General features: G+C 40.2%; 1 protein-coding gene across 1 annotated transcript; it reads right to left on the minus strand.

Annotated features, from left to right (window-relative positions):
- Positions 1 to 655: 655 nt before the first annotated feature.
- LOC308392452 (transcription factor 12-like) lies at positions 656 to 13,050 on the minus strand. Its single transcript, XM_080875510.1, has 13 exons — positions 12,867 to 13,050; positions 10,539 to 10,638; positions 8,666 to 8,808; positions 8,448 to 8,571; positions 8,281 to 8,351; positions 7,867 to 7,963; positions 7,696 to 7,769; positions 5,900 to 6,076; positions 4,964 to 5,081; positions 4,703 to 4,856; positions 2,881 to 3,110; positions 1,832 to 2,003; positions 656 to 1,705 (listed from the first exon to the last, which is right to left on the minus strand). The coding sequence occupies exons 1-12, from the start codon at positions 12,933 to 12,935 to the stop codon at positions 1,861 to 1,863; spliced, it is 1,500 nt and encodes a 499-aa protein (XP_080731636.1). The 5' UTR covers positions 12,936 to 13,050; the 3' UTR covers positions 656 to 1,705; positions 1,832 to 1,860.
- Positions 13,051 to 13,462: the final 412 nt, after the last annotated feature.

Here is a 13,462-nt window from a genome sequence, read left to right on the forward strand (position 1 = left end):
GATGCCCAGCATCCCTAGCTGAAAGCCAAAACCATGACAGAGCCACCACCGTGTTTCACAGATGGCCGCAGACGCTCACTGTTGTACTTGTTTCTTGACCTCCTACATACATACCGAAGATTATTTAAATTTGGATTCATCACACTACGAGGCCTGATTTTAAATCCAGTTCTGGTGTAATTTGGCGTGCTGCAGACTTTCCGTCCTTGTTTCCTGCTTTTAATAGCCACCCTTCCACTGAGACCATTTCTGGCATGACTTTCAGATTCTTCTTCACTTGTCCAGTTTCCTCGCATTACTTAAAGACACACAGCACACCATGCCAAGATACACCAGCAAATAGTTCTTTGGTGCAAAAAGCTTCATCCCTGTCAAATTTTGCTTGGTAGTTTTCATAAATTCGAGAAAGGACAGGGAACAAAATATGTGATTTTTTCACAGTAACAAAGTGACTAAAATACAGTCGGTTTCTTGCTATGCCGCGTGTAGACAGAACACTAGTTTATCACTTGAATAAATGCTTTTTAAATGCTCGAATGACTCTTAGGTCAGTGTTAAATAAAAATAATAATAATAGTAAATCTGAAAATGGTAACTACAAGGACTAGACTAAAGATGAGTGAAAAAGACAGAACTGGGAGTAAAATTCATTGAAAAAGACATTTATTGCTACAATATAATTTTGACACATGCCTGTAGGCTAGTTCAAACTGTACACATACTGTACATGTTATGATAAGAGTATTTCAGATCATTCAGGATTAATATTTTTTTTAAAATTTGTATTATCGTTTCAGCAGAGTGAGAAGCAAGACATCAATCATCCTGTAACATTGTATTGCTCAGAGGTTGAACTGTAGCTACATCTAGTAAACTGCACAAAAAAAAAGAAAAAAAAAGTGTTGCCTCGTGTAAAATCGGAGACAAAAGCAAATACACATCATCAAATTCACAACATTTGTATAAAAGATAACTTATATAACTTAGAAAACAAATGAAAGGTTCTATTAAAAACTCAAACATGCAAAGATCTTGTTTGACTACGTGTGAAGAGCAGTGATTACACTGAGAAGAAGAGGGCTCCTGTCCACCAGTGTTTCAGTAAGTGTAATCTTTTAAGAGTGCAAGAACACAAATAACATTCAAACAACTTTACAAATGCCGGATGTTGTCCACGTGTTAAAGAACATTCTTGGAGATCTGTTCATTCACAGAATGGTCGAACCCCTGCAGCAATATGCGCACGCACACACAGACACACACACACGCACTTCAGGACAAGTAAAATCTGCTGTCTGAACACACAAATGTGGGAATGTGGATCTGAGCTCGGTGGAAAACACAAATGTTTGCAGTAAATATCGACACACTGTAAAAAGTGTCAGTCAGAAACATACCTGGCTAAGCCAAAATTAAAAACTGCAGATGACACCTTGCTACTACTGGTTTCCATCCATTCAGATATAGTCCAACAGAAGGATAATCAATAAATATACAAAATATGTACAAAACAGCTGCAGCGTACAATGCATTTGTCTGTTACAAGTAACGTTCAGGCACAAAGTTAAGAGTCAGTTTGGGAAGTTAGGAGATGATTGTTCAACTGCATCACGCTTTCTAATCAGAGAAGACCTCACTGTCCTGGTCTGAAAGTCCGAAGAAATGAGAAACATCCAAAACAGCTGGGATGCTCTTCCCTCAGCATCTGGACATCAAAGACAGGAAATTAATTTGAGGAAGTCCTTTACATTATTCCCTCAAATAGAAACATCCAATTGTTTTAGCCTTTAGTTCATAAAGTTTATTGCTGATATAAGGTGATGGTAAATACTTGATGGTAGACTCGATGTGGTCAGGTGCTCAGAGGTGGCCCATGGGGTTCGCCGGGTCTGTCAGATTGGGATGAAAAGCAAGATGCATGGACTGTGGGTCCGTCATGACAGCAGACGCCTTCTCTTCTTCTCTCCTCCGCAGACACGCTGCCTTCGGGTTCAGATTCCTCTCTGTGGAGTCCAACAAATAACACGTTAGCATAAGACTAAAATAGGAAACACTGGGAGTACATACTCGTTATTGTATTTATGCAACAGTGGTACAGATGTTGGGAATCTGCTTTAGAAAAATAATAGAAGCTAGAAACTTTATAAGTCATCCTTACAGACGTTTTCATGTTAACTATGAAGCTTCTCTTATTAGCAACAGGTCAAATTACAACATGCAGCACAGAAAGCATCGTCTCCAGAGAATAAGAACTGTTTATAGTTTATTGCTGGATGATTAATGATTAAATAAAGGTTTAATAAAATAAAAATAAATATTTTTTTCTGGAGCTTCCCTTAGCCTTGTAGCATCTCCCAGCTTTTTTATTTTTTGCTTATTTCATGCTGTCACCTATTCAGTTATAATTTAGTGATAAAAAGCAGCTAAAAGGGGGAAAAAATAATAAAAGCTCGATATTTCTTGCACAGCAGGCAGACTAAGCGAACTGAGATGGCATTTAGTATTTAAACAGCCACATATTTTCCCTTCAGCGGCCGATGGGGCTGCATCAGGGCCTCTTTAACAAGAGGACACAAGCACACCTCAAGATATATGCTAGTGTTGCTTCCCATCTGCTAACTGTGTAAATAGGCTGTTTGATTGCAGATTCTCACTCACAGATCTTTACTGTCAGATAATGCTGTGTTTGCAGCTTACTGTGCTGCCCTCATGTGGCCAAATATATATATATATAAATTCATTCAATTTTAACCAGAAGCAGTAAAGGAAAAATATGTCTAAATAGACTAAAGGAGTTTTCTGTGGATAACTGACTGAAGCCTAGTTTTCATCGTGGGTGTGCCATCATCATCTGCCTCCCTGCAGCAAACACGCACTGACCTCTGACTTGTTGTTCCAAGCTGAGGATCACCGCCACAGCCTGGTGGAGGACCAGCAGCTTGGTCTGCGGCTTCTCACTCTTCAGGTGTAGTTGACACATGTGACCGAGCTCCTTGAAGGCCTCGTTGATGTCGCGCACGCGCAGGCGTTCGCGGGCGTTGTTGGCCATTCTCCTCTCACGCTCGCGCTCAGCCTTCTGCTCCGGACTCAGGTCCTCATCCTCATGGATGCTACGACATGAACAGAGGAAGCCCACAGGTAAAGGTGTGGCTGAATCTTTTAAAAATGAAGATTCATCTAATTCAAACCGACACTCCAGAAGAAGCAGAGAAAAGCGAAGTGAGCGAGACTGCTTTCAGAATATATTCCGGGTCTTTCTGCCCTCTGCTGGCCGCTGTGCCAGGATTACGTGATCCAGTCTCCAGGGATCATCTCAAATCCTCTAAAAAGTTCAGTGAAAAAAGGGTTTCCATAGAACAATGGCAGCAGATAATGTAATCAGCCGCAGATTTATGAATAACCCTTAAACATGTGTGTTTAAAAGAACCCATATGTCCATTCTTAGAATCACATTTAAACTATTTTGCTTTGCTTTTTGTTATCATCTGGTTTCAATATTTTAGAAAACAAACAAACAAAAAAAGAATAATGCTGGAGGATGTCCATATATGTCAGCTTTGATATCCCTCAACTAGATTACAGATCTAAATAAAAAAACATGCACTCAAGACATCACAGCTGAAGAGGTCTGGCCTGAAAAGACCTCTGGATGTAGAGACACCAGGACAGGAGCTCCAGTCTGTGACATTTTCAAGACATACGCTATCATTTTTCTCTGACGCAGGCCTTATAAATTTTTCTGTGACTCACGTAATACCAAAAGCATCCTTCGTCGTCGCCGGGCACACTTACTGACAGTTAGTCCTTTAATTGATAAGAGGATTGACAGAATATAAAACTGCTAAAAATTATCATTAATTTGAAACATTTTTGACCAAAACAAATGTGATCGCTTGTCTCTCAGGTTTATGTATTTTAAATTGAGTTCTTTTTGGTTTTGACTGTTGGGTGTACAAGTTAAAATCACCACAGTCACATAACAAATACTTTTTATTCTTTTTTATAAGGTTTCCCAAGATCTATAATCATGCGTCATAAATAATGCAAGTGCAGCAAAGCTGAACACAGACCTTAGTTCACTCAGAGCTAAAGGGGACAGTTGTAAGACAGTTTACAAAGACTGCTTTGTGGTTTGGGGATTTTCTTGGTTAACTCTTAACTGTGATGTGTACGTCCCGACAGCTGTTCTTCCTTCTTTAATTCACTGCGACTTAATGCAACACGAAGAAGAAATATGAGGCTAAGTTAAATAGGCTGGTCCAGACACAGCTGTTCTTGACTGCAGGGGGTCTGGCAGTGTTTTAAATGAAACAAAACGGCAGGAAAGCTCTTCTTCTTCTTGCGTTTGGCTTTTATTGTAATAGATTTTTAAAAGGTAGTTTATTTAAAAATATATATATATATAGTAACTTTTTTTTAAATTACAAAATTAAATTAAAACATATTTTTTAAAATGGAATTTAAATTACTATTAACTATTCCAACCAATTTTTTTTAAAAGTGCTTTGTCTTCATAATTGGGCAGGGTTTTTTCACCGGCTTTACACACAAAATTTTATTTTTTGAACAAATGAACACAGTTTTTTTCCTTTCTTTGTTTTGCTGTTCCCTTTTTTTTTTTTTTTTTTTTTTTTTTTTTAAAACACACACACACACACACACACACACACACACACACACACGATAAGGCATGAGTGTTCACCTGTTTCTTGCACTGTTTTCTCCATGTGTTTTGTGTTCGCTCTCCTCATCTGATCTCTGGCTGTCTGAACTGTGACCATGGCTGGTGTGCATTATCTCTTCCATTTCCCCACTTTCCATCTTAAGCTCTAGATTACTCTGAACCCCAAGTCCACCTGTGGGCGATCACACAAAACATAAACAACATTTTTTTGTCACAAAGAGAAAAAGTGAAATATACGAGTCTGGTGGAGAAGAGCTGCGAGGGAGAAGGGTAGCTCACCTCTACCTCCACCTTGCACAGGCTGTAGGGTGGCCCTCTGTCTGGCTGGGTACGGGTGACCATTTTGCGCACGGCCCTGGAAGGCGGAGTGGTTGTTGTTCATACTGACAGCTTCAACCTTTATGACACAGAGAATGACATAAGACCATTCTTCATGTGTTCATAAGTCAATGGTTAAGTATTCTGTAGACTGGGATCCTCTAAATGTGACTGCAGGGCTCCATAAATCTTTCTAAGACACTCAGTGGCATATAGTATCCAAGCTAGAGACAAATCGGCCACAAAACAACATCTGCCCTCTCATTTCCAAAGCAACCCTGTGCGGATCTCTCACTCTACAGAATTAATTTAATCTCAGACAATCTTAATCCTTCCCTTTAAACTACTATATACTCCCTAAACATACCCCTAATTCTCTTCAGGAATGATTCACTGACACATCGTTTGGAAAAAATAAAATAAAAGTGAGAGAATTTAATATCCCCCTCTCGCAGCGGATTACACTAAAAACCCCTTTCCCTTGCATACACTTCCACTCCAGCTGAGCTAAAATCCCCTGGTCTGCTCAAAGGGAAACATGGTGGAATGGGAGTGCACCGTGCTGCCTCCCCCTCTCCATCCCCAATCACCCTACAGTGGATTTAGAAGTCTGCACATACTGGACACACAAGGACAGCACATCACAGCGCTCCTATTGTCCTCAGTTTCCAGTTTCAAGGACAGCAACCTTTACATTAGGAAAACATGCAGACGTAGTGGGTGGAAAAATTCCTGGAATTGAATGCCAGCGCAGATACACACACACACACACACACACACACACACACACACACACACACACACACACACACACACACACACACACACACACAACAGGGAATTTCCATGCACACTGCCCTGTCCTTCTTTAAATACTTCAAAGTAAGGGTTGTTAACCATTGCTGGACTGTGACAGTTGAGCGGCAGGGTGCTGGCAGAGCCCGGGTGGCCGTGGTTGGGCTGGTTCAGCAACCCGTGGATGTCACTGGGCAGACCAGCGGTGGGGCCAACGGCATGGTTCCTCAGGACGTGGATTACGTCATCCAGTCTGTCCAGACGATCCTCCACCTGAGACTGAAAACACCAGAGGGACAATCCTCAAAATTTACAAAAAGGACTCTAAATTTCAAACCCTCTTGCCCAAAACAGCAAGACAGTAGTAGTAGTTCCTTCAGTGATTAAATGGCATTTCAATGTATTTTATTTGAAATTACAATATAATTATAATGCATTACAAAAAATTAAGTTAGATACACAAGAATAAAGGGCTAACAAGTCAAGTTTTTTTTATAGGAAACAACGTAATTAATTCAAATATACTGCAAAGTAATTTTAAGTGGTGCATAACATCACTGTAATTTTGTAAGAAAACAAGCAACACTGCCCCATCTTACATTGTAAGTACCCTGTACTTTTTAGAGCGTGGGCCATATTATGGAGCAGATTAAGCTAGCATTTCATATCTTTGTTGTATTTTTTGTTGCATCTTTATTTAAAAGTCATTATGCTGATGTGCATGATGGATGGTCTTTTCATCCACCTATTTAATAGTAGGTATATAAAGTAGGGATTTAGAACAGTTCATTGTTATAATTGTGTCATCAAAAGTTTACATAATCCTGCAAATTTTGATGGTATTTTTTCTTCTAAGTTACAGACAGAAAACAGTCCTTGATCACATTTGGATTAAAAAAAGAACAATTAAATAACAGAACAGCCATCATACACATCAACATAATGAATGCTGAATAAAGAAAAAGGCAAGATTAATTAACTCCCTCATATGCCCTGTGCCCAAATAAATACTGCATATTTATTATGTAAGATGGCAAAATATTGTTTGTTTTTCTGCAACATTACCAGGAAATTACACACTATTTAAAATTACTTGAAGTGTAATTATTGCGCTATTTCCTTTAAAACCTGACTTGTTATCCACCTTAAAGTATTTGTAGGTAAATATAATTACATTGTAATTTCAAATTAAATACACTGAAATTACATTTGATTTAATTAATTACAGGGGAATTACACCTGAGCCGTGGGCTGTATTATAAAATGTTATCACAAGTTATAACCAAGCCAAAACCTTATAATGTTGTTTACAACATTATAAATGTTAAAAAGACAATTTCTGTCTTTTTGAAGAACAACTCAAAGTTGGGTGATTTTATTTTAATTTTTTTAATAACTCATCTGCCCGATACTAGAATTATGGGTGTGCTCTCCTGGATCAACAGGTGTCCCTGCACAGCTGGAACCAACGGATACCTGCTAGGCCTCTCCTCTGCTAACTGGAGAAACTGAACTGGACCTCTGTTTGTGTTGTTGGTGTCTTTTGGGGCGTTTCAATGCCCTTTTCTTGGAAATAATAAGGCCCGCTGTGAGGTACAAGAAGCTTGTGCTTTAATTTTGATTAGGGGTTTATTACCTGCTATTTTGTGTTATTAATCTTTGGCTTAAGTTGTTTCTCAAAGAAACATCACCAAAAGTCAAACCTTTAATGGCACCAAATAGTTTCAACATTATCAGAATTGTTATATCGGCATGAAATAAGCTGAAGTTGGCACATGTGCACACCCACTTTAATCTTTCTTATAATATACCAGATATTTCATAAGGCCACCTCTGTGATGTCTAGACGTAACTCAATAAATAATCAAAGTTTCAGTGATATCAGATTACTTCCTTACCAACGATATTAGCGAAGACTCATAATGTGGTGAGACTGGTGCCTGAACTGAACTCCGTGGCCACATGTTGCTACCTGAGAAGAAGAAAACAACCGGATTTAAAACATCAGGGAAACAGAACATAGATGATGTAAATTATATTTCGCTGACGTGTGCTATGCTCCAGTTTACCTGCAGGTTCTGCTGAATTGGGCAGCGGAGACGGAGACCTCACCGGTGTGGATGAGCTGGAGGGGAAACTGCTGCTCGTGTGATCAGGGGAGTAAATCTAACAGCAGACAGCGACAAAAAGGAGAGAGGGGGAGCAGGAGGAGTGTGACCAGGGTGTGGATCATTTTAAAAGCACAACTTGTCATTTCTGGATGGGTTTTTACGGCTGCAGCCGCAACCTCATAGGCTCGTAATCTCAACTTAACTCGTGAATTCTGGTCATTTTACTTGTGAGCAACCAATAAAATGTCGTGCAGCATGAGAGTAGCTCTTTTTAATGTGCAGTGTCCTGTCATTGGCAGTGGGGGAGTTTTGCATTATACCACTGGGGCTCTCAGGACTTAGATCTAATAGGATTGAGGTGGTGGTACTTACAGAGGCCAAAGCTTTGCCCAAGGTGTCGCCTGTCTGTGATGGTCCTGACACATTTCCTTGGCTCCCTGAGACTGAATTTAAAAAAGAAAATATTTATTATACAAGATAAGCACGTGATAAAGAGCAGTTAAATTAGGGAAAGCATGTATCCATTTCCATTTTCTGACCTGCAGAGCTCTCTGAGGTGTTGACTGACTGAGTGCGCGAGACTGCATTGCTACGATGAAAAGTGGACATGGGCGGGAGAGCCCTGTTCATGTCCACAGCCAACACTGAATGTGGAGAGAAGTCCTGAAGAGTGGGGGAAAACATGCAGTTAAAAAAAACAACAGGGGTCAGAAAGTTTGTTGCTATCAACGCCCAAAGTCCCAGTGGTAAATCTCACCAGGTGACCGTGTGCCGGTTGCAGGCTGCTGTAACTCCCCGGCTGTGTTTGGTGGGTTGTGGCTGCTCCCAGTGCACCTTCATAGCCCTGCTGGTTCAGCCCATTTACAGCATTCCAGATGTCCGGCGAATTGCCCATCCCCTCTAAAATGAGTAATAATATGTTATAGCCTGCACTGGAGCAGCATCTCAAACAGCCAGACAGGTCGTGAAGCTCTACAGTGGCACTCTATGAAATCAGTGAAGTCCAGATTCAGTTAAAGCAATGCTCATTAACGTGTGACACGATGATGCTCAGCTGAATTTGCTTAGCTGAGAATACAAACGGATCTTTAAATAAAGTGAAGTACACAGACTTTATCTAATCTTCATGGTGCTTTTTAGGCATTTCTTTGATTCTTTTACCCCCAAGACTGAGACATCATAGTTACTGGGTGGATTGCCAATAAAATGTAATACAACTTACGCTCTCCGCTGGATTTTTGGGTAAGTAAAATATCTGACAACTACAATAAACACCAGAATAACAGACTTTAAAAAAAATTGTTCTGAGCTTCCATAGACAGTTTGAAAATCGGACGTAGCTTCCAGGAAAAATGAAGACACAGCTGAAGCGCCTTAAACCTGTATTTTATCTGAAGGCCACCAGATGGCGATAGCTGTGGTTGCCGAAATATTTTGGTCGTCTAGAATTCTATGAGAAAAATGACCTCCAGTCTTCATTTCTTCACTCTCCTGCTGAGTTTATGGATTTAGTCGCTCATTTTTGGGTCATATTGAATAAAAAAAAAATTAAGTATTCTTTAAATCAGCATTAACTGTGGCATGAAACCACACACTTAATGGCTAACAAGTTAAGATCAACAAGCCATGATCACGTCCACACATTTAAAAAATGTGTTTTTGCAACCAAGGTGGCTGATCTCAACATTTCAAAACACGACTCCAGAAAGCCGTGGGTGATGTCACTGTATCTATATCTATTTTTTATACTGTCTGTGGTGCACATATACCATCTATCTACCTCGCAATGAATTATGATGAGTCCAAACGTCCAAACCAATAAGGCTCAGCTGTATTGCAGGCTAATGAGTTAATGTTTGAGTTAACCTGAGATGATGAACATGGCAAACATTATGTTTAATGAACTTAATAGCACGGCTAGCACGGCTGTAGACTGTTCTGACCTCTTCACACCAAAACAACCAAAACTTTAAGGAGTGACAGTAACTGATGCAATATTTACCACCGGGGACGTGAATCGAGGCAAGTCTGTGTTCATGTGAGTTAAAGCATTTCAACTCTGGAGAAAAATTTTCTTCATGCTACACTTTAAAACTGTGTTTCTCACACAGACTGGCTTCTCTCCGGTGAGAATCAGAAATGGAGGACACGTTTTTTTGATCTTTTGGTTTAACTTTGCTTTAATACAGAGACAGAAAAAGGAGTGAAATCATAGGACTTTTGGGTAAGTTGTGAAAATATGTTACGGTAACTTGATTCCAGCTATCAACTTTACTCCTTGTCCCACTGACTGTTTGTGGTGAATATTAATGGGTTTCCGGCGAGTACACCATTAGTGTTATAATGAATGCCAGTTCATATTGAACACCAATTTAGGCATTTGCTAAAACAATATTTCCAAAACCAGTGAGAACTTTAGTAAAAATAGATTTTTATGAGAAGACAGCTGGTGAAGAGAGCGTGTATATTTTAATATGAAATATAGACCTATAAACTTGCAACTAAAGTATAGGAAAGTAGATAGCATATGTAATAAAATAATAAACTTTTTAAATTTGCATTTATTTCCTATATTTTGTTATCAAAACTGACTGCACTGCAGCAGAATTGTAAAGAGGGTTTGAGCTCACCAAAGAACATGCTTGCAAACACATTGCTGGGGGCCTTGGGCGACAGATGTGAAGATGAGTTCTGGGTGGCGATGTCTGCACCAGGAGACTGCCCATAAGCCTGAAAAGAAAAGTAAGAGAATAAAATGAACTCTGAGCATAAATTTCTTTGTCTCAGTATCGCAAAAACCAATCTGACTGACACTAACTCGTGAATACTGTGAGTGCGAGATGAGGCAACAGTATTATGAAAACAAAGCAGAGAGCTGATGCACACTTAGAGCTATTGCGCTAATCCATAAGCTGCAGATCCATGCACCTCCTCATCCGGATTTAGGAACCATTCACCATGAGAAATCCCAGCCCTAATCACGATCAGGTTCGGCTGGCTTCAGAAGGCTGGGATAGGACACCCTCCCGAATAAAATTGAAATCCAGGTCTTCTTGTGAATTGTTCTCAAAGAGAAACCGAACAGATAAAAGAGTCTGATCCTAATGATCCTCTCCTGTTGGAAACCAAGTATTGTTAACGGCTAGTAGATTTAGACTAAACTAAAGCTACCTTCAGCTTTTTTATATTTTTAATTCTTTCTTGACCAGTGTTGATGCTGCAAACTGCACATATGCACAAAAAAAAAAAAAAAATCAGACCAACACATGCTCACTTACTCAAACACACCAAGAGCTCTGGGCTGCACCTGCACCTCTCTCCATTGCTTTGATGTGCCCCAGGAAATGAAAATAAACCTCCCTGCGCAGCATCAATGGGGTGTCAGTTACCCGGACGACAAGTTCTGTAAAGCAGGCTATTAAAGACTCTCTTGAGTATCCTTGTGCGTGCACACTCACAGGCTCATACACACACACACACACACACACACACACACACGCGCACACACACACACACACACACACACACAAGCCATGACCCTGGCTGGCATGAGTCCCATGGTGATTGTGGGCTAGGCCAAACAGAGGAGCCCCTGTCGACACTGGGCCCGTCTGAGCCGCCATGGGCAGCATATGGCAGAGGATAAAGCCAATTGTCCTCCTTACCATCAGCATAGCAGGCGACCCGTTAATAATGGTCACACCCCCGCCCCAGCACGCCCTCTCTGGCCCCCACTGGAGAAGAGCCGTCACCATAGCACCCTCTTTTAGCATAGCATTGATTTATTAACCATCAATCATGGCATCACAAATGATAAAGGACTTTTTTTTTAAGTAGCTAAGCCCCACAAGAAAAAAAGGAGGACATTAAAATACTCAAGAGGTTGACATTTGTTTTAAAACATCTTGGATAAATATTCTTTACAATCTATTCTTTACAATCTGTGTTTTTTTAGTCTATAAATAAGGATAAAGTTGGGGAAATAAAAACAAAAACAGGCAAACAACAAAAGTACACAGCATTACGATGCTGCATGAGTAAAAGCTCAACTTGCTATTCAGGGCCCACTCTCTGCTCCACCATGGCCAACTCCAGCCACATGCAACCAATTTTCTGCCTCTCTGATCCACGATGTCTGGATATGGTTAGTCTCACAGAGATCAAAGCTGCCTTTGATAATGGCTGCAGTGGTGGAGGGACTGCTCTAACATAGTGGGGTTAAATCAAATAGAAATAGCAGCAATCTGCTTCATGTCAAGATGTTTTCTGCTGCTAGGCTTGACTACATGATACTCTGGCAGCAAACAGGAAGCACGAGTTGATGCTTGTCGTTTTATTTTTCTCTCTTGTTAACCTTAAGAGAAAGATCACTGAGATATTACAGTTATACGTAAATAAATGCTACTAGCATTGTGTGCATGAAGATGTGTGTAAGTTGTCAATAACTCTCCTTTTGATTATGACAAAACAAACCAAGTGTAAGAGTAACACAGAAACTCTTCGTCCTCTTCTAACCTGCAACTGCAGAAGTTAAAGAATAAGCTCTGATCACGCACACAGCTTATTGAAGCACAGACACCCTTAAAATGTAAAGCTCTATCTCTTTGTTGCCCTTCATAGAGAAGCATGTACAGATTAACCCGTGGTGCATCTAATGATCTCAATAAAGCAACGAAAATTCTCACAAACTCTTAAGTTTCTCACAAAAAGAAGGAAAGAGAACACTTTTAACTTTTACAAGTTGTGTATGCAAATGTGTTTCCTGCTGATGCAAGTCTGCTAAAATCTCATCTATTAAAAAGAAAAGGTTATTCAGTCAATGAGGGCACAGATACAGCAAACAAACATCTGAGAGGACAGTGCAAATGCATCATCAGCAAACACACCCACGTAACCTTGGGAGGGGAAATGACAGAAATATAACTGTAATATATATACATATATAAATATGTACTCACTGGTTTCATGTTGTAGCAGTGCATCAGTGAGTTGTTCCCTGCGCCAGAGACGGGGTGAGCGCAGTACATAACTCTGCTGGTTCAGTGCAAGAGTCCAGGCTCACGATACAGTCCACGCACAGCTCCTCTGCTCGTGTCTCCACTCATGTGTGTACAGTCCACATGCACTCCTTCCCCTAACCTACCCCTGCTGGTCATGCAGCAACCCGCAGACAACTTATGCAAATGAGGGCAGGACCATTTCAGGCAGCAGCGAGGGGTGGCCGGGAGTTGACGCTGTTACCGAGTGGACATCTATATTATGAGCAACCTGTTGTTGTGTTTTTTTAGTGTTAAAATAAAATGGTTGTGAAATAAACATGGCTATGAGATAGTTTTCTTTTTCTGCTCTTGTTTTAATTTTACTGTCCACAGTTTTGATTGTCATGGAGACTGGACATGAACAGAATTTATTTTAAGTAAAAAATAACAATCAGGGAAATCCCACCTAAACCCGAGCAAACACCTGGGCAAGGTAAAGAAAAGAAGAAGAAAAAACTACAACACTGAGGTTATGCTTGACTTTTTGTTCTTTGTATGTTATTGTGTCCTGCATG

This window comes from Rhamphochromis sp. 'chilingali', assembly GCF_963969265.1.
Source record: "Rhamphochromis sp. 'chilingali' genome assembly, chromosome: 2".
Taxonomy (NCBI): Eukaryota; Metazoa; Chordata; class Actinopteri; order Cichliformes; family Cichlidae; genus Rhamphochromis; species Rhamphochromis sp. 'chilingali'.

Excerpts from the sequence above, each read along its gene's own strand:
- LOC308392452 (XM_080875510.1), bottom strand. The coding sequence starts at position 12,935 with ATGTACTGCGCTCACCCCGTCTCTGGCGCAGGGAACAACTCACTGATG. Across the intron at positions 5,082-5,899 it reads ACTGTCACAGTCCAGCAATG|GTTGAAGCTGTCAGTATGAA; the intron begins GTTAACAACCCT and ends TGTGTCATAAAG. Across the intron at positions 4,857-4,963 it reads TGTGCAAGGTGGAGGTAGAG|GTGGACTTGGGGTTCAGAGT; the intron begins GTGAGCTACCCT and ends GATCGCCCACAG.